General features: G+C 37.8%; 1 protein-coding gene across 10 annotated transcripts; it reads left to right on the top strand.

Annotated features, from left to right (window-relative positions):
• The first annotated feature begins 481 nt into the window (after positions 1-481).
• On the top strand, positions 482-17,109 carry LOC105040866 (protein phosphatase 2C and cyclic nucleotide-binding/kinase domain-containing protein). 10 transcript variants are annotated; one of them, XR_012139999.1, is made up of 19 exons: positions 482-782; positions 887-1,004; positions 1,141-2,257; positions 2,563-3,854; positions 5,494-5,625; positions 5,729-5,953; positions 6,093-6,218; positions 6,387-6,449; positions 8,444-8,526; positions 9,724-9,955; positions 10,268-10,581; positions 10,724-10,808; positions 10,916-10,982; positions 11,173-11,450; positions 11,540-11,605; positions 11,709-11,830; positions 13,252-13,408; positions 13,532-14,086; positions 17,092-17,109. XR_012139999.1 is itself a non-coding variant. In XM_019849264.3 (19 exons), the coding sequence occupies exons 5-19, from the start codon at positions 2,838-2,840 to the stop codon at positions 13,775-13,777; spliced, it is 3,213 nt and encodes a 1,070-aa protein (XP_019704823.1). In that variant the 5' UTR covers positions 482-782; positions 887-1,004; positions 1,141-1,981; positions 2,086-2,257; positions 2,563-2,837; the 3' UTR covers positions 13,778-14,329. The 10 variants fall into 10 exon arrangements, 7 of the variants coding, with proteins under 7 accessions (XP_019704823.1, XP_073110534.1, XP_010915903.1 ...); XR_831280.4 differs by lacking the exon at positions 17,092-17,109 and adding an exon at positions 14,458-14,696; XM_019849264.3 differs by lacking the exon at positions 17,092-17,109 and having other exon boundaries at positions 1,141-1,981; positions 2,086-2,257; positions 13,532-14,329.
• The last annotated feature ends 1,176 nt before the right edge of the window (positions 17,110-18,285 follow it).

Below are 18,285 nucleotides of genomic sequence, written 5' to 3'. Positions count from 1 at the left end.
AAAAAAAAAAAATCCAAGATGCATGTGCCACTGAACCTGTAAAAAGAAGGCGCAGAAGCAGCACACTTTCGGTCTTTGCACAAACTCGGGTCTGCATGGAGCGAAGCAAAGAAAACGACGCAATGTGATGTTACTCTTGACTAATTTATTGGGCCTTGTCAGTTCAGGATGCTCTCCATGAGCGGCCGAACGGACCTCGCTTGTTTAAAGTGGGATTGTTGTGGGTATAAGAGCACCCTCGTTAGAGGCCTCTGAGAAGTGAGAGGGGATGCGTGTAAAGTTAATAATACCTACAAGATCCTAGGCAAGCAATAAGCGTTTAAAATTTAGATTCATCTACTGCCATCTTTTCTCTCACTGAAACACATAAAATGTACTCGAATTTCTTCTAAGCATCATAGAGGAAGAAAATGTTACCGTGGCTATAACATATACCTTCTGCAGCAAGGCTAAAAGGACGACTTTTCGCAAGCAAGCTCCTAAATTTTTTTTTCAGGGCCGTACAGGATTTATGACTTTTGTATCTTGGATGGCCAATCCCTGTAGTGGTGAAAAATGATATAAAATTTTCTGCTGTCCAAATGGTATTAGCAAGAAATTGGACCATTTTTTTCTTTTGTTTTGTTCTGCACGTGAAGCTACATGGTGACCTAACCCAACCTAACAAATTGATAGAGCCATGGAGACTTTCCTTGCCCGCGGTGTTTCATTTGCATTTCCAATAGTTTGCCATACGATTTTCTTCTTGGAGGTGACCGCAGATGAAGTATTCAAATGCACAGGTACAATTTTCCATGCAAGTGTTTGATTTGTCGCCCTTTTTTTTTTAACATAATTAATCTCATCCATTTGTCTGTATCATGTCACTTTTTGTGCATTTAATAAGATGGCCGCAGTTACGCATAGCAATCAACACAATAAAAGATCCACCGGAATGATGAATCACTATTTTATTTTGGGTGATATCACAAGGTCCATGGGACATGTGACAACATGGCAACTTGGTCAGTCAGGCTCCACAGCTCTTCCTCCCATGAAAATACGCAATTTATTGTCTTATTCCCAGTCATATTCATAAATATCCTCCATCATCTTTGAAATATATACTCTCACCCTCTGCTACTCCATACTTGCATACAGCTGTCTGGAGACAAAATGGACGAGAGAAGCGCCTCTTCTATCTAAGAACCGAGAGGTAATGTATCTATCAATTCCCTTATCCATCAGTGGGCCAGACGTGGGAGCTTCTACTCTTCACCGGTTCTTTTCATGTGGGGAAGGCATCAGGCACGGCACGAGATCGGAGACATTATTGCATGGACTATGCGCGGTGGATAACGCGCAACCGAGAATTGGTGAAATACAAGGGGGTAATGTGGCGTGTTGTCCACTGTGGGATTTGGCTTGGTCCATTGGACCTGCTCCAAGTAATAATTGGACCACGAGATCGCCGTCCAAGGAGAGATAAAAGCGTCCCATGATTGGACCGCACAGAGAAAGCAGAAGGCCAGCAAAAAGTCTCACCAGGAATTGGATGAGACTAGGGGGCACGGAAAGAGAAGTGGGGCTGGGACATATAAGCATCACGAGGAGCTCAGAAGTTATCAGAATAAACGGCAGGCCGGCAGGAGAATTTGATGTCAGAGAAGACCCTCCTGTCCAGTGTCTCCCGATAGTCTTAATTATCTCGAAACGTGTGCCTGAGGTGCATCATACCGCCGCAGGGCTGATCGGGGCGGGACCACCGATCGGACGGCTGGCAGTGGCTGATCAAGTGCCAGTTGGCTGAGATGGTCGATGACTGGGAGCACTCCTTATGTGGTGGGGTGAGGTGCGGTTATTGTTAAGCGGGTACGGGAAATCTGTTACCTTTGTGGATCCCCACTGCTGCTCCTTGAGATCGTTGGCCGATTCTTTGATCTGGGCTATTACTTTTATTGGAAGTCCGGGATCCAAAAAAATAATTCCATCCTTATCCGCTGTAAGTGATTTTTCTCAGGATATTTGTTCTTTTCTTGTACTGGCGGATAGGACATGAGAACTTTAAAAAGGTGTGTTGGTGACTACTTTCGGTAGAATTTGCAGAAAGTGCTGGTGGTTTTGGAAAATCTTGGAATTAGGTATGCTTGGGCTATAAGCTATTCCTAGAATTTTCAGAAGCTCGTAGGGGGGGGAGCTGATCTTTCTGGGGCCAGTTTTCTTGCTGAGTTGGTGGACTCGATAAAGATGATACTGGGGATTTCTGAGAGTTGAATAGGTGAAATATTTCTCGTCTTACTGATTTTTTACTGAATTTTGACGAAATGTAGGGAGATTTTTGGATCTGGGTTCGGTTTCAATTGCATCAGTACGCTGAGCTCGTGGTTGTGAATTGTTTTTTTTTTTTTTTTTTAAAGAGCTTTACAGAAGATGTGAATTTGATTTCTTTGAAAATTTTTGCCAATTTCGTAGTTTGGTATCAATAGAATAAATTTCTCAAGTTTGTGAGAGTTGTATTTCGCATAACAAACAATAATTTGGATACTAAATTTGATGAACTGGTTTGCTTCGTTGGGATCTTAGGAATCTTTGAACAAATCTTGTTGTTGGTAGATCGCACTTGAGTTTGTAAAATTGGAAACATCGATACCTCTAAATCCTGGAAGAGGCAAAGGGTCAACAGTTCTATACCTCAGTTTTGTCGGAGAAAATTTCTTTTGATTATGGCAGCTGGACTTGCTTCCTGCTGTAAAGTGTAGTCACAATTCAGTTTGCGAAGCCAGATTGTTGCAGTGGAGACTTATGAATGTTCTTGCAATTCGGGCCTTTCTTTGCTTGTCCACTGGGTTTATCGACTGATGGGGTGTTTGTATTCAAAGGGCTGCATTGGCCAAGTACCTGAATCCCCAACAGAATCCAGGGGGAAGGAAAGCAGAAGGGGAGTCGCAGATTCTGGTCTTTCTCCTGTTTCGTCAGATGGATCGGAAGAAGATGATCGAGTGCATCAATTGGGTATAGCAGCAGATGTGGGCATCAATCGTCTCTCGAGGGTTTCATCGCAGTTCCTTCCTCCCGGAGGGTCAAGGACAGTCAGGGTTCCCTCAGGGAACTATGATTTGCGATACTCCTACCTATCTCAACGAGGATATTATCCAGAGGCACTGGATAAGCAGAACCAAGATAGTTTCTGCATTCACACCCCATTTGGGACAAATCCTAATGATCACTTCTTTGGTGTGTTTGATGGGCATGGGGAGTATGGAGCTCAGTGCTCACAATTTGTGAAGCGAAAAGTATGTGAGAACTTGCTAAGGAACAGTCAGTTTCATGTTGATGCCGTTGAGGCTTACAATGCTGCTTTCTTAACAACAAATTCAGAGCTGCATTCTGATAGCTTGGATGATACGATGAGTGGGACCACTGCAATAACCATATTGGTAAGAGGTAGAACAGTCTATGTGGCAAATGCAGGTGATTCTAGGGCTGTTATCGCAGAGAAGAGAGGGAAGGAAATTGTGGCCATGGACCTCTCTATTGATCAGACTCCTTTTCGAACTGATGAACTCGAAAGGGTCAAACATTGTGGAGCGAGGGTGCTGACTTTGGATCAGATAGAGGGGCTAAAAAACCCAGATGTGCAGTGCTGGGGTACTGAAGAAGGTGATGATGGTGATCCTCCAAGACTCTGGGTGCAGAGTGGGATGTATCCAGGGACGGCATTCACACGGAGTATTGGAGATTCTATTGCTGAATCTATTGGTGTTATTGCAGTTCCCGAAGTATTTGTTATGGAACTCACTTCTAATCATCCATTCTTTGTGATTGCTAGTGATGGGGTTTTTGAGTTTCTCTCCAGCCAAACTGTGGTTGACATGGTAAGCAGTTCCTTCTATGCCTTCTTTATGCCTAAATTTTTTAATTCACCAAATGTGACAGTTTATGGGTCCATGCTATTCTCATGATCAATATATACATTTGTCAAAGGACACTAAAACTAACATAACTGGGTATGGTCATTGAAAATGTAGAACCAAAATTAGCTTGTTTTAGATGAGACGGTCATCAACATGCTTTTTTTCCACAGGATAGAAGGCATGCAAACTCTAAGTTGGTCATCTATTAAAACCTGGAATATTGCACCCCTTTTAGTCAAACTAATGCAAAAAATGCCAAGCCCAACTGGTTTATGATAACTGACGATAAATCTGTGTAGCATCATTTAACTTTGGAGTTTGGACCATCAGGTTAGATTAGTGTCAATAATTGTTTTCACATCGAAAAGTACAAACAAATGTTTGTAGAATGAAGCATGAGTATATGTACTACTTGTCCAAGAGAGGTACAGTGAGAATGGAATGAAAAGCATAGCAAACATAAGTGAAGCCTTGGTTGGAAAACTGGAAGTGCTTCTAGTTTGTGATGTCATGCCTATAGGTTTCAATAAGGAAGTCTAAGACAATGCTGAGGCATGCACTATTATATGCTTTAGAAGGAGGTTCATGTATGCACTTGAGAATCATAGATTAAGAATGTTGAGATTGGTAACATGATGATGAATAAGCTGAGGACATATGTCAGAGGAAGCAAAATACATATCCTGAACAAGGAGAAAATGGCTGCAAACCAAAAAAAAGAAAACAAGAAGAATGATAGCATGGGCATTTACAATGAAGATCTGAGGAAATGGGTAAGAAAACAGAGGGAAGACCTTTGATGACACGGTTTTCTTTTGTGAGAAGAAAAAGGATTTAAGAAATCTTTCAGTGCCAGTGGATGTCACCCTTAAATTTAATCAGAATGGTTTGTTGGTGATTGGTGAAGATTCATAACATATGCTTTATAAAATAGTGGATAGAGGTTCATAAATTGAACTCCTAATGCATTTCTCCATGGATATATACATGTTTTGGACCTCTTTCAACATTTTTCAAATAAAGCATATGGTTCTGGATGAATCCACCATAGCCCTACTCTAAACTATAAATTTCAAAATTTGAACTACCCAAAAAGATAATATCCATAATTCCAAAATTTTGATTTAGCTACTTAGCTATATGTTTTGATTTTCAAATGTTATGTAAAACTTCTTGTTTATTTCTGAGGTGATGGAAACATTGCTAAAACAATCTATTGACTAGCACTTTTGGATCATCAAAAAAAAAAAAAAAAAGGCCAACACTTTTGATTTGCAATTTGGGCCTTCTTTTAGTTGCTTGCATAGAAGTTATAAATAATAATAATAATAATAATAAATCCACTCAATGATTTGACATGAAACATGTATGATGTATATTTTGGCAAAGAATCTGTTCTAGAATATAATTGTGATCGCATGAATTTCCAGCATGAAAAATAATAATGGGACCTGATTAATAATTAGTGCTACTAGATATTTTCCCTATTTCTTGAATACCATCACTTGCATTTGATTTTTCTCCAAGGTGAACTATTTCGCATGCCTCGCTCTCCCCCCCCCCCTGCTCCCCTGTTCTAATCTAATCACTGTACTTTCAGGTTGCTAAGTTCAAGGACCCTCGTGATGCATGTGCTGCAATTGTTGCTGAATCCTATCACCTTTGGCTACAGTATGAAACTCGTACCGATGACATTACAATCATAGTTGTGCATATTAATGGGCTAACTGATGTACGAGCTTGTCTTGCATTAGTTTTTTGGGCTACTCATGCCCTTTCTTGTCGATAGACAAGTTCTTTCCTCACCCTCAAGTAATTTCTTGTCTCCTTTCTAGATGGAATCTATTCAAAATATGCCAGATGTGCCTGTAAGACCATTGCCACAAATTGTGGAGGTGACAGGATCTGAATCTCCATCCACTGTAAGGTGGAACTCCAGGAATCATCGTGCAAGGCATGATTTATCACGTGCACGATTGAAAGCCATTGAGAGTTCCTTCGAGAATGGTCATGCTTGGGTTCCACCCTCTCCATCCCATAGGAAGACATGGGAAGAAGAGGTAAATATGTAATTTATGTCTTCATATCTGCAAAAGATTTGTATTAGTTGATTTCAAGGGAAGTTTCTTATATCTGGAAGTGTTTGTTTTCTTTAATGACTGTCACCAAGTGATCATAATATTGTTTGATGGTGTTCAGGCACATATTGAGCGGGCATTGCATGGTCATTTTCTTTTTAGAAGGCTCACAGATTCTCAATGCCATGTTTTGCTTGATTGCATGCAAAGAATTGAAGTGAAGGGTGGGGATGTAGTTGTCCAACAGGTTGTTTCTTGTTTAGTTTTATGCCATGGTCTAATATTTTGTGATTAAAGTCATGACAAAGTAGACCCTTTTTTTTTTTTTGTGAAGTTGCTAAATCATAATTAAGCTGAGTTTTTTTCTCCTTTGATGAAACATAATTAAGCTGAGGTTACAAATGCCAAAATGCAGGGCGGAGAGGCTGACTGCTTTTACGTGGTTGGAAGTGGCGAGTTTGAAGTCCTAGCTACTCAGGTGCTCATTTTAGTTTATGCATATTAGCTTTCTCAAATCATGGATTTTTGCCCCTCCAACTTACAGGGACAACGATGCACTCGAGCTTCCTTTGATGCTATGGTTTACCAATTTTTCCACGACAGGAATTGACAAGTATATTCTGATAAACAAAAAATGTTTTCCTTTGTATAAAAATGGTTGTAGAATGGGAAATACCTGAAAATTAGGATGGAAGCTGTGGCAAAGGAAAATCAAGGATAAGCTCTTTGAAACCTGAAGGCTATGAGCTGTAAAGAATGCATCATATCAACAAATTGACACCAACAGCAAAATATACATGACTACAGCTCACCTTCATATGACTGCTCATGGGTAAATTTTATGTGCTATGTGATTTGTATCCTTGACAAGCCCTCTATCAAATTCTCTTTGTATAATATCAAATTAGAGAATGAATTCAGTTAATAGAGAATGAGGGGATACCTAGTGCAAGATTCATGAAACAACTGCTACCCAATCATGTAGGGAATCAAAACTTATTTGGGGTCATTACATTTCTAGCAGTCACATCAGGATGCTCATTGTACAATAGGAAGGTGAACAGATGATACCAATTGCCAAGGGAATCATCTCAAGGTATTTAGCCTTGTTGTGGAATGAAGTGAGGGATGATATCTTGCCTGCTCATCCAAAGAGGAGAATCTCTATGCTAAACTTAGCAGCCAGTCGTGGAACAACTATGGCTGGCAATATCTTTAAATTCATGAATGTCTTATGTAGAGTGTAATGGAAAAAGAAGTGTCAAATAGTTGTTTTGCCTGAAAGGATGAGCAAAAGCTGAATGATAGACGTAGGGGGAATTCTCAAACGCTGTCTTTGTTGGTCTCTGAGCTTCAAATTTTATCTAGAACAACTCTTTGATTTTTGTTAACTCGGTCCATTCACTGCCGATGTGATGATGTATATCTAAATGTAATACTTATGGTCTTGACAGAGATGTTTCAGCTATAAGCAGTTCATGATACTGGGAAGGGCAGGGCTTCTTCTTCTTCTTTTCTTCTTCTTCATCTGTCCATGTGGGTGGATGAGGGGAATGAAAGTTTAACTTCCCACTTTTACTCTGTAGTTCTTCTTCTTTGTCTGTTTGGGTTGGGGGGTTTGAAATTTTAACTTCACCCTTTTAGTTTGTGCCACATTGATTTAGTAATTAAGATAATGTGTGATGTTCTTTTTCAGATATCCAAGAGATAGTGGATCAAGTGTTGCAAAACTAAGTCAACCCATACAGCTATTTAAAATCTCAGTTATATATACTTGATTACATCCCAATAATAAATATTCAAAAAACCTGCTAGATTATCTGAACAAAAGTTGAATTACTTAAATATAGTGTTCATATTACATTTATGAAGTTTATAAACTTTAATGAAAAAAAAAAAATTTATAGTCACAAAAGTGAAAGACATAGGGCATATTATTATAAATAAGTTATGACAATGATATGCTAATAAACAGAAATTTCAAGCTCAGAAATTCTGACTTGCATATGTCAGGTGTTCACTTAACTTTTCTATCTCAAGCTAAAATTATAATCTTTACTCAAGTATAAACATAACATACATGAATATATTGTTGCTTGAATATTTGTTAATTCTACGGGCATGAATTTTATTCTAGAAGCCCAAAAGACCAAAACAATTGAACTCTGATTACAAAGTCTATAAATGACAATATTATTCTATATGGTCCTATATATATTTGTATCAGAAAATATCTGGATCCTATTTAAGCTTGTATTGGAAGGGATGGCCACTGATGCATGTTAAACTGTAGATATGTCAAACACTCAAACCCCCTACTTACGGTGATGGGCATGGTTGGTATTGTCCTTTATTGGCTGGAATATCACACCAGCTGACATTGGAATGCTGAAACTCGTTAATTTCACTTGAGATCTTTCACATCTGTTCAGTAAATTTTGCAAGGCTGAGCTGTAACAAGTTGTATTACAGGAAGAGGATGGGAAGGAAGTGACCAAGGTTCTGCATCGCTATACAGCTGAGAAACTGTCAACCTTTGGGGAACTGGCACTAATGTGAGATATTTTTCTTCTTCACGAAGTTTGGTTATTACACATTAACCATGTGTATCATTTCCACATTACATGGACTCTACTGACACTTTTTCTTTCATGCACCAGCAATGCATCTTAATTTACTGTAAATGTCAAGGACAACAAAAGAAATGCTAGAGGAAATTTTGAAAAATTACATATGTGGAGAAAATTTTGCTAGTTCCATTTCAACAATTTGCTTAAGAATTTCTAAGAATTTTTGTATGCTTATTAAATTTCAATGAATTAGTGCACTAATGAGCATTCTGACAACCTTATGTGTTTCTATACAAGTAACAACATTCACATGTTAAGAAATATAGGTAGGAGCTTGAAAGTAAGCTAATGCAATTTTAAAATATAACTCAAACAAACCCCCACATATTAGAAAAAGATATTTATGGTTCTTTTAACAGAGGAAGGAAAAAAAAAAACTTAAAGATATATAATAACAATACACAGTCCTTGATAGAAGTTGAATATATGCATCCACATTTTCATGTGTGACATGCCAAGAATTGTAACAAAAAGGTCCTATAATATAATAATAGCTAAAATATAGGTAATATTGACATAAAAACAAAACAGATCTGGATGTGCTTCTGTATATGCTTTAAAGAAACAGCTCTTTAAATAAATGAGTAAATAGTGAAGGCCCACACAACCAAAATGAAACCGCAAAACAAAGACTGTATTTTGGTTGCACTCTTAGAATGTGCTTGTTTCAGCATTTGAAGAAAATTTCTTGATTGATAATTATTATTTTTAAGCAGAAAGAAAAATCAAACTTTAAATGAAAGGTCCCTTCACATCTTAAGTAAAACAGGACAAAAAGGCTGTGAAATGGATAGACAATGAGTTTGGATTGGTTGTCTTTCAAGTAATGGAGAGAGAGCTTTGATACACTAGATAGCAGATGACAAAAGGCCAAGCCAGTTGATATTAGCTTTTGCATAGCTCACAATTCATATTGCCAAAGAGATCGGTCAATTATCAGACAGATTTGTGTATGCTCAAGGCAATCCCATTTTCCTCAATGCATAATGTTTCTGGAACGTTGTGGACTTTATTTCTAGGAATCAGCCAATTTAAATCATGCATGTTTCTGCTAGTATCTGAGAGAACTGTTGCACATTATATTGCATGCCTAATGGTTCTTTGGTTCCTGTCTATAAACAGGTATAATAAACCGCTTCAGGCATCTGTTCATGCAGTGACTGATGGAACCCTCTGGGCCTTAAAGCGAGAAGATTTTCGAGGGATACTAATGTCAGAGTTTTCCAATATATCATCACTGAAGTTGCTTAGATCAGTAGAACTTTTCTCAAGACTGACAATTCTACAGCTGAGTCACATTGCTGAACATCTCATTGAAGTCACTTTCTCAGATGGACAAATTATAATTGATAAGGTGCCAGCTGTGCATCCTTATAGAATCATTTTCTTCTTGAAGAATATTATTCTTCTCTTTAAGGCTTTGAAAGCATTCTTTTTTGTTGTCCTTGTCAGATGTCAAAATTTGTACATACATACTATGGAGTTATGTATGTCATGACTCAAACCCTGTAGCTTTCCATGTTCTATGTGCCTATGTTAAGTCCATTTTTAAGTACATGTTATTGCCCATTTTAACGGTGGTGGAGTTATGGTGACTTTAGCTAGGATGCATGTGATGTTAGTCATTCTTGACCAGTTTTCTTAGTCATGTTCATCTGTTTTGCAGAATAACTGTCTCTCTGCATTATATATTATTCAGAAGGGTCGGGTGAGGCTAACTTATAAACCAGAAGCAATGAGTCCAAATATCTCCAGTTTTTTGTCTGCTCATCTTTCACAAGGAATTCACCATCAAGAGCAGGATGAGCATGTGGTGGAGATGACAGAGGGAAGTTATTTTGGCGAATGGACACTTCTTGGTGAGCATATTAGCTTGTTAAGGGCAGTTTCTGTTGGAGATGTGGTGTGTGCAGTTATTACAAAGGAGAAATTTGATTCAGCAGTCGGGCCTTTGTCAAAATTTTCACAGGAAGATCTCAAGTATGTCATGATCTGTATCTTATTCTTGCCTTTCGATACATGCATGAATGCATATACCTAACCTTTGTATATATGTATGTGCATTTTTGCTGTTTCTTTTAGACGTTTCGTGCAATGTACTGAATTGCATTAATGCTTGCAGGTTGAAAGATTCTCTAGGTTGTTCTAAGGAAAGCACTGTAAATAACGATGCTGCAATGCCCAAGGGGGTTCAGTTCTCTGATTTGGTATGGGGTTAGTGCCTCCATTGTATTTCTCTGGACTACATCTACGTATTTATGTAAATCAAGGTTTAGAAATGGAAACTGAAATTTGATATTGAAATGATACACAGGAATGGAGAATGGGCATTTATGCAACTGATTGTAGTGAAATTGGTCTTGTCTTTTTAAAAGGCTCGGGTATGTTTATGATTACTTTTTTTTGCTTGCAATACCATTTAAGTAGCTCTGAATATAAGCATTCCCTTTACTTCCATGGAGAGTGTATTAATTTTAGACATACTTTTCGTTTATTATGTTATTGAAATTCTTATAAATGTTCATCATACATGAAGTAATTGAAAATTTTCACTGTAATTACTACTATCAGAAAATATACGAAGCTTTAAAAGGTTTTCTAAAAGGAGAATCAAAGATCTTGGAAAAGAAGCACAGGTCTTGAAGGAGAAAGATATATTGAAGAGTTTGAGCCCATCAGCTTGCGTGCCACAAGTAATGTGCACTTGTGCTGACCAATCATATGTTGGGATTTTACTCAACTGTTGCCTTGCCTGTTCATTAGCTTCAATAATCCGCACACCCCTAGATGAACCCTCTACACGATTCTGTGCTGCTTCTATTGTTGTTGCATTAGAAGAACTTCACAAGGTCAGGCACCTTTTTCCTTTGATGAATTATATATATATATATAATTTTTATTCTCTTTCAGTTTTACTGACACCTAGTTTATAAATCAGAATTCTATCCTTTATAGAGGTATTTCACCAGAGGTTCTGATGCTTGATCGATCAGGGCATCTGCAGGTGAACCGCTGAATGTACTTCTAGCTAAGCCGCTTTCTTTAGCTTTTTTTTAGAGAACTGTTGCATCATGTTTTTCACTGACTCATGCTTATTTTTGCTGTAGCTAGTTGACTTCAGATTTGCAAAGAAGTTACTTGGTGAAAGAACTTTCACTGTATGTGGAATAGCGGAATCTTTAGCCCCAGAAATTGTCCTAGGGAAAGGACATGGATTTGCTGTTGACTGGTAAAGTTGCTTCTGAACAAGCTGTATTCTTTGCCTAGTTTGCTACATTTAAACCATTTAAGAGCTCTGTACAGTGCTAACCTGAAAGACATGGAATCACATAAGTGGATAGGTCAGAGTTGATTATGAATGTGTAGAGTAAAACATCTACCTCAGAAATTTATGCCCGGATCCTGCCATCATCTGTCCTCTTTCTTTCATTTTATTAAATCTGACCTGTTATCTACTACAACTGATGTAAACTTTGTCACTGTGCCATGGGGCATGTGGGTTCTAAGGCTTGGCAACCACTATCCAAAGTTCCTGAGAGATGCCATTTCATGGCAAAAGAATGGGATCTTAGTTTTCTTTTACTTTTTTTTTTGTTTTTCTTTTGAGTTCTATTTTGATGAAACTGGACTATTAACAAGAGCAAAACTAGACTGCTAATTTGCAATACAACAGTTTATCAGTAGAATAAGACAAACTTCAACAAACTATTTTTTCAATATTTCATCCGAAAAAAGAAAATGTCAGTATTCAAGGACATGGAAGTTTTTTTTTTTTGGAGGGAGGAGGAGGGGGGGTGGAGGTTGAGAAGATCTGTTCTTTTGGAATTTATACTTGCGAGCAAAGGGATATCTTACTGGCATCTTATGGGAAGATCACACAAGGATATTTTCTTAAACAATATTTGGGTTCTTTTGAAAATGGGAGTCTTTGTTCTAGAATGCATTAAGCCATTTTTGGGTGGGGATTTTTAGGGGGATTCAGGTTGAATTAAATTTTCTTGGAAGAGCTAGTTTACCATCCTCAATGATTTTTGGTGGGTTAATTTCACATGTGATATCTGTTGGTGATGATGAAGGTATTTGGAGAGAAACATGAAGTAGCTTCCAAGAACTAGAGGATGGTGATTCTTGTCTGAAAAACAAGATTTGAATATTCATCTAGCCACTCAAGTCAGCCAAAAAATTTAGTGAGAGATATCTTTTACACTCACCAAGAAGTGCGTCATCACATTTGGTGCTGGCATGGTTTTTGGTTCTCAGGCAAATTTCCTACTCAATTAAGTAGTTATCATAATACAAAGCAAGATCAGTTTGCAAACAAAGTACTCTAATAATCACATGTAAACATTCTTAATTTTCCTAATCCTAACCTCAATGACAACACGTACATTCTGGGGTTCTGGTTAAGATGAGTGCCAGGCCTTGGTTAACATCAATTCCATGGTAAAATCTTACTAAAACAATTGTATATATTTCCAATGTTACGACATTATACACCATGCTTTATATGTGATGAGAGATACAATGATGTGATGATCTGATATTTTAAATCAAAAAATTGAATGCATTTGGAAACAGCAGGTACATTAAAAAGAGAATGATGAAATGAAATTGTTTCATCTGATGCATGCTCTCTCCTTGCATAATCAGGTGGGCTTTGGGAGTCTTGATCTATTTTATGCTCCAAGCTGAAATGCCATTTGGTTCATGGAGAGACAGAGAACTAGAGACATTTGGAAAGATTGCCAAAGGACAATTGACTCTTCCCCAGACCTTCAGCCTAGAAGCAGTTGACCTCATCACAAAGGTTTTCTCCTATCTCGCAGCATGATCTTGCAGCATGTGTAGCATGAATTTTCTGTACTGAATTTATTAAGTGCATGGTTTATAACTGTGCAAGCATAATAGTTTGTCCACTTAATTTCACCAGTTACTTGAAGTTGATGAAAAAGCACGACTTGGAAGCCAAGGCCTTGATTCCATCAAAAATCATTCATGGTTTGGTGATCTTGACTGGAAAGCAATTGCTGATGGCACATTTCCAGTACCACAGGGAATTACTTCTCGTATTGATGTGTACTTGGAAAAACATGCAGAAGACATCACCATGCCTGTCTCCTCCCCATCTGAAGATCTAGCTGATCTCAACACCCCAGAATGGCTGGAGGATTGGTGATATCTTCAGAACATATCTTTGCAGGATGGAGGAGAACATCAGGTGAAACTTTTGTTCTCACAGGCAAGTTCTGCTGCAGTCGATGCCTCTATCGTCTAATGAAATGCATAACTGATAGAGGTAGAAGATGGAGAGGAGTTCCTCGCTAGCATATCTTATGCAACTCCTTTATTGGAAGGTACAATTCATCATGGATTATGTCATGATTTGTTCTCCTGAATAGCTCTTTATCATGGTTCTGCCAAAGATGGTGTTTGTTGGAGATTGGATTGAGCAACTGCATGGCCTATCACATAGCCAAGTTCAAAGGTGAGTGGTGCATTCTTTCATATATAAATCTTTATTCCAATGCTTTGTTTCTCAATTGCAACAAATGGCAAAATGACCTCCCTGGAGCTACAAGCCTCATTTATTCTTATATTTTTGCTGCATGTAATTTTAATATATATATAACTAAGCATGAGTGGAACTACATATAGTTTGTAATATTGCGTGTACTGTGCAGAAGTAGTTCAATAATCCAATTCATCGTGTATATTCTTTACAGCGTTATTTTAGAGTTTGCAGTCTGTGGGTTATATTGATTCATTCATTGCTATTGGATTGTTATGGTTAAAAATTCAGAAACATAAAGAAGGGACAATTTTATGTTGAATTTTGATGCTCATTTTATGGATCAGGAATCTCGTGTAAGATTTGCTCGATGAGGTTTTTGTGTCATATGCTTTCTTATAGCAAAAGCAAATTTATAGAAGTCTTCCGGCATGCAACTCTATGGAATGAGTCTTGGGGAAAGGGTGTGGTGTGGGCTTTGAAGGCTGAACTTGTTTGGAGCGTGGACTGTGTGTTTGATGGAACTAAGTCGGTTTGTGAGTTAAGGGCCGATAAATTCTCTGAAATGAATGGATGCAAGTGGTGGTCAATCTCCCCAATAGAAATTCTTTGTGCACCGTCTGTAGTGTAAAAAATTTGATGTGGAGTATATCGCTTCATCATATCCATCGCTTTTCAATGCATATTTAATGTCTGCGGTTTTACTTTTTGATTTGATTTGAAATTTTGAATGATGAAAATATTTTTTTTTTAATTATAATATTTTTTTAAAAAATTATGATATTTTTTTCTTCAGAAAAAATTATCTTTTTTTAAAAATTATAACATTCTTTCATAAAAATTATGACATCTCGAATAAAAAATTGAAGACAGATATCATAATTTTTTTGAAGAAATATCATAATTTTTAAAAATGGGTGTTATGATTTTTTTCAAAAGATAAGGGTGTCATAATTTTTTTGAAGGGGTATCATAATTTTTGTGAAGAGGTGTTATAATCAAAGAATAGGAGTATTTTCATCATATAAAATTTTTAAACGAAAAAATGATCTGTAGGCATTAAATGTGTTAAAAAGTGATGACTATGTGGACTAATCGGGTAAAACAGTGCGCTCCACATCAGATTTTTTACACCGCCCACGGTGCAAAAAAATTTTTTTGGTAAATTATGTTTGTAGTTTCTGAATTAAATCAGATTTTCTTAAATAGTCTTTAAACTACAAAAATCTAAACTTTAGTCCCTCAATTTTCTGAATCATTTTAATGTTGCCCTCGAGCTGGATTTCGGCTATTTTCTCTCATTAGAAGGCTAATGTGGCAACCTCTAGTGTTGACATGATAAAATTCAGTATTTACATAATAAAATCTAGTATTTATGTGGCATTAAAAGTATTAAAAAAAAAATTTGCTATCCACTCTTCCTCACAAAACGCTCCTCACCCACCCTCCACCCTTCTCCGTTGCAGCCGCCTATCCAATTCTGTGCCACCCCACTTTCCTCCCATGACAGCACCATTGTCGATCACTGCTGCAGCCCCCTCGGCCGCCCCCACCTTGGGCCACCCCTTTTCTCTCATGCGATCGTGTTGTCGTCCTTCTCCACTGCAGCCCCTTGCTACCCCTCTCCGCCATAGCCCCTAGCCTCCCCCCTGGCCTTGCCTCGCTCCACCTCACCATGCATCCGTGTGCCCCCACGATTGAAGATGGAGGCCCGGGGGTTGGCGGTGGGAATCGCGGGCACGCATAGAGGTGAGGGCTTTAGGATTGAAGGCGACGAAGGATGTGGTCGGCGACACAGAGGTAGAGAAGGACAACAGCCACGATGCCGGTGAAGAGGAAGAAAAGAGTCAGAGCCACCGTCATGACGACAATCTGAAGGATGAAAGAGAGGATGCGGGCACCACCTTTGGGCTTTGCCGGTGGTTGGTGCGGGTGCATCATGACGGAGGGAGGGGAACTGATCCTCCGCACTAGGATGGGGCGGGGTTAGGGGGCACCAATGCACAACCCACCGACATTGAAGAGGGGGTCGGGGGTGCATTCGGAGGGGGTGCGGTCGAAAGGGACGGGATGTGGCTGGAGGGGAGGTAGCGAGGCGGGTGGGTGCCGGGGCGAGCGGGGTACGATTGGAGTGGTCAGTTGGAAGGAGGAGGAAGAAGAAGAACGAAAAAAAATTAAAAATAATAATAATATATTTTTTTTATACATCAAATTTATAAAAAATAAAAATAATAATAAAATATTATTTTTTAATTTTAGATCAGTATTAGTGACTGTCACATAAATATCGATGATTGATACGTAGGATTTTTGATGCGAGAAAGATATTAGAAATGGACGAAAAATAATATTAAAATAATTTAAAAAATTTGAAGATTAAAATTAAAATTTTTATAATTTAAAAATTATTTTAAAAATTTGATATGATTTAAGAATTATAGATATAATTTATTCAAAATTTTTTCATCATTCCGATGAAGCTGGATGCAGTGCGTGAAGGGATCCGAAGCGGTAACTCATACCAATTTTAAGATTATACGTACATCAATCATTGCTTTGTTGGTTAGGGGAACTGGTATGCTGCGTTCAATGCAAACTGATAATTTTGGGAATAGTTCCAAGGACTGGAATGAACGGGAGAGGGAATTGTCCCTTTTTTTTTTTTTTTGGTAAAGACAATTCAAAGAGGGAATTGTCTTTGAATCTCATAGCTGGTTGGTACCGGTTAAAAAAGGACCAATTAATACTGTAGCGACAGATCAATTGTTAACGATTGATGTGTGTTCGTGAAGCATATTTGACCGTGAAAGGCTTTCAATCAATCAATTAGTGTATGGGAGCATGCCTTTTTTTTTTTTATTAAAATAAAAATAAAAATTGAAGGAGGATGATCTGCTACATCTATCTTCTCAAATACCATATCTGAATCATTAAAACATATTTCATTCAACGGTCATTTACGTTCTGATATTTAATCGCAGTCTGATATCCATCGTGATTCGAATCCGGATCATACTGTTGGGACCAAAAGTTCATCCCGATGAAATGCCACCTCAATGACTATGGGAGCATGCCTTTGACCGATACATGCATAGCAAAGTTGTTTAATTAACAAATGCTCTTATGACCCACTCTTGTGACACGTCATGCATGGATAACTATTTGACATTATTTATTTTGAGGGAATGTGATGCACGGGACAAGTCTCAGTCTTCTAGCTTCTATCAACTAGTGTATGTATTTTGTTTCAGAAAAGAGAGATATATACATCCGTACTATGATTGTCTAAATCTTAAATACTATATTACTCTTATTATTTTTCTCTTATACACTTTTCCGTTATCTTGATATAATTAGCAGTCCTGTCTTTGTTCATATTAATTAGGCATATGCTAATTCTCGTTGTTGTGGCGTGTTTGGCTAAATTTAGACAAAATAACACTAGTTGATAGCTTACAACCTATGGGGCATATGCCACCAATTAATTAGATCGTTCTCACTTCAAAATAAATGCAATTTATGGAATTAAGCAACATAGTGGTAGGTTTTATTTAAATCACATTTATTAAAAAAAAGAAAATAAAAGAAAAAACCATCACTTGGAAAAGTTAATGAAGTTCCATAATTCTTCAAAAATTTTGTTGTACTGTAAGTCAGCTTTGAAAATGATTGCAACTCTTTGTATAAAGCAAGAGCCAATTTACGGGATTTAAGCATGCTTGTTGGGAATGATTTGGATCTTTTCATGAGGTGGATGGAGGAATCACAGTCGGTCCCATGAATTTCACCCTTATTGCACCTGATGAGAGTACATTTACAAGGCTGATGGATTCCATTCTATGCTCTCAAGCAAGCTTACCGACGCTATTGGTTAATTAGGGGCATGAGGAGTGCACTAGGTGATACTTTAGTCTGTGCTCAAGCAAAATGGAATTAGTTGAAATTAGTCCACATTTGTTGTAACCAGCTAGTGTAGCCTAGCAGTTGGTGCCTGGTTCTTTTGCTGGGTGAGTCATGATCAGAAAGAATTATGCAATGTTGCTGGTGACTTCAACAAACAAGGATTGTCAAAAGGTGCTAATGGTAAACTTACCGCGAAAGCCTTGCAACTCTTGTGTAGATAATAGAGTGATTTTTTTGTACACGATATGGTATAGAAAAAATATACCACCTCG

The sequence above is a fragment of the Elaeis guineensis genome, chromosome 3 (genome assembly GCF_000442705.2).
Source record: "Elaeis guineensis isolate ETL-2024a chromosome 3, EG11, whole genome shotgun sequence".
NCBI lineage: Eukaryota > Viridiplantae > Streptophyta > Magnoliopsida > Arecales > Arecaceae > Elaeis > Elaeis guineensis.
Note: the sequence above shows the minus strand (reverse complement) of the source record. Positions and strands in the feature narration are given on the sequence as shown.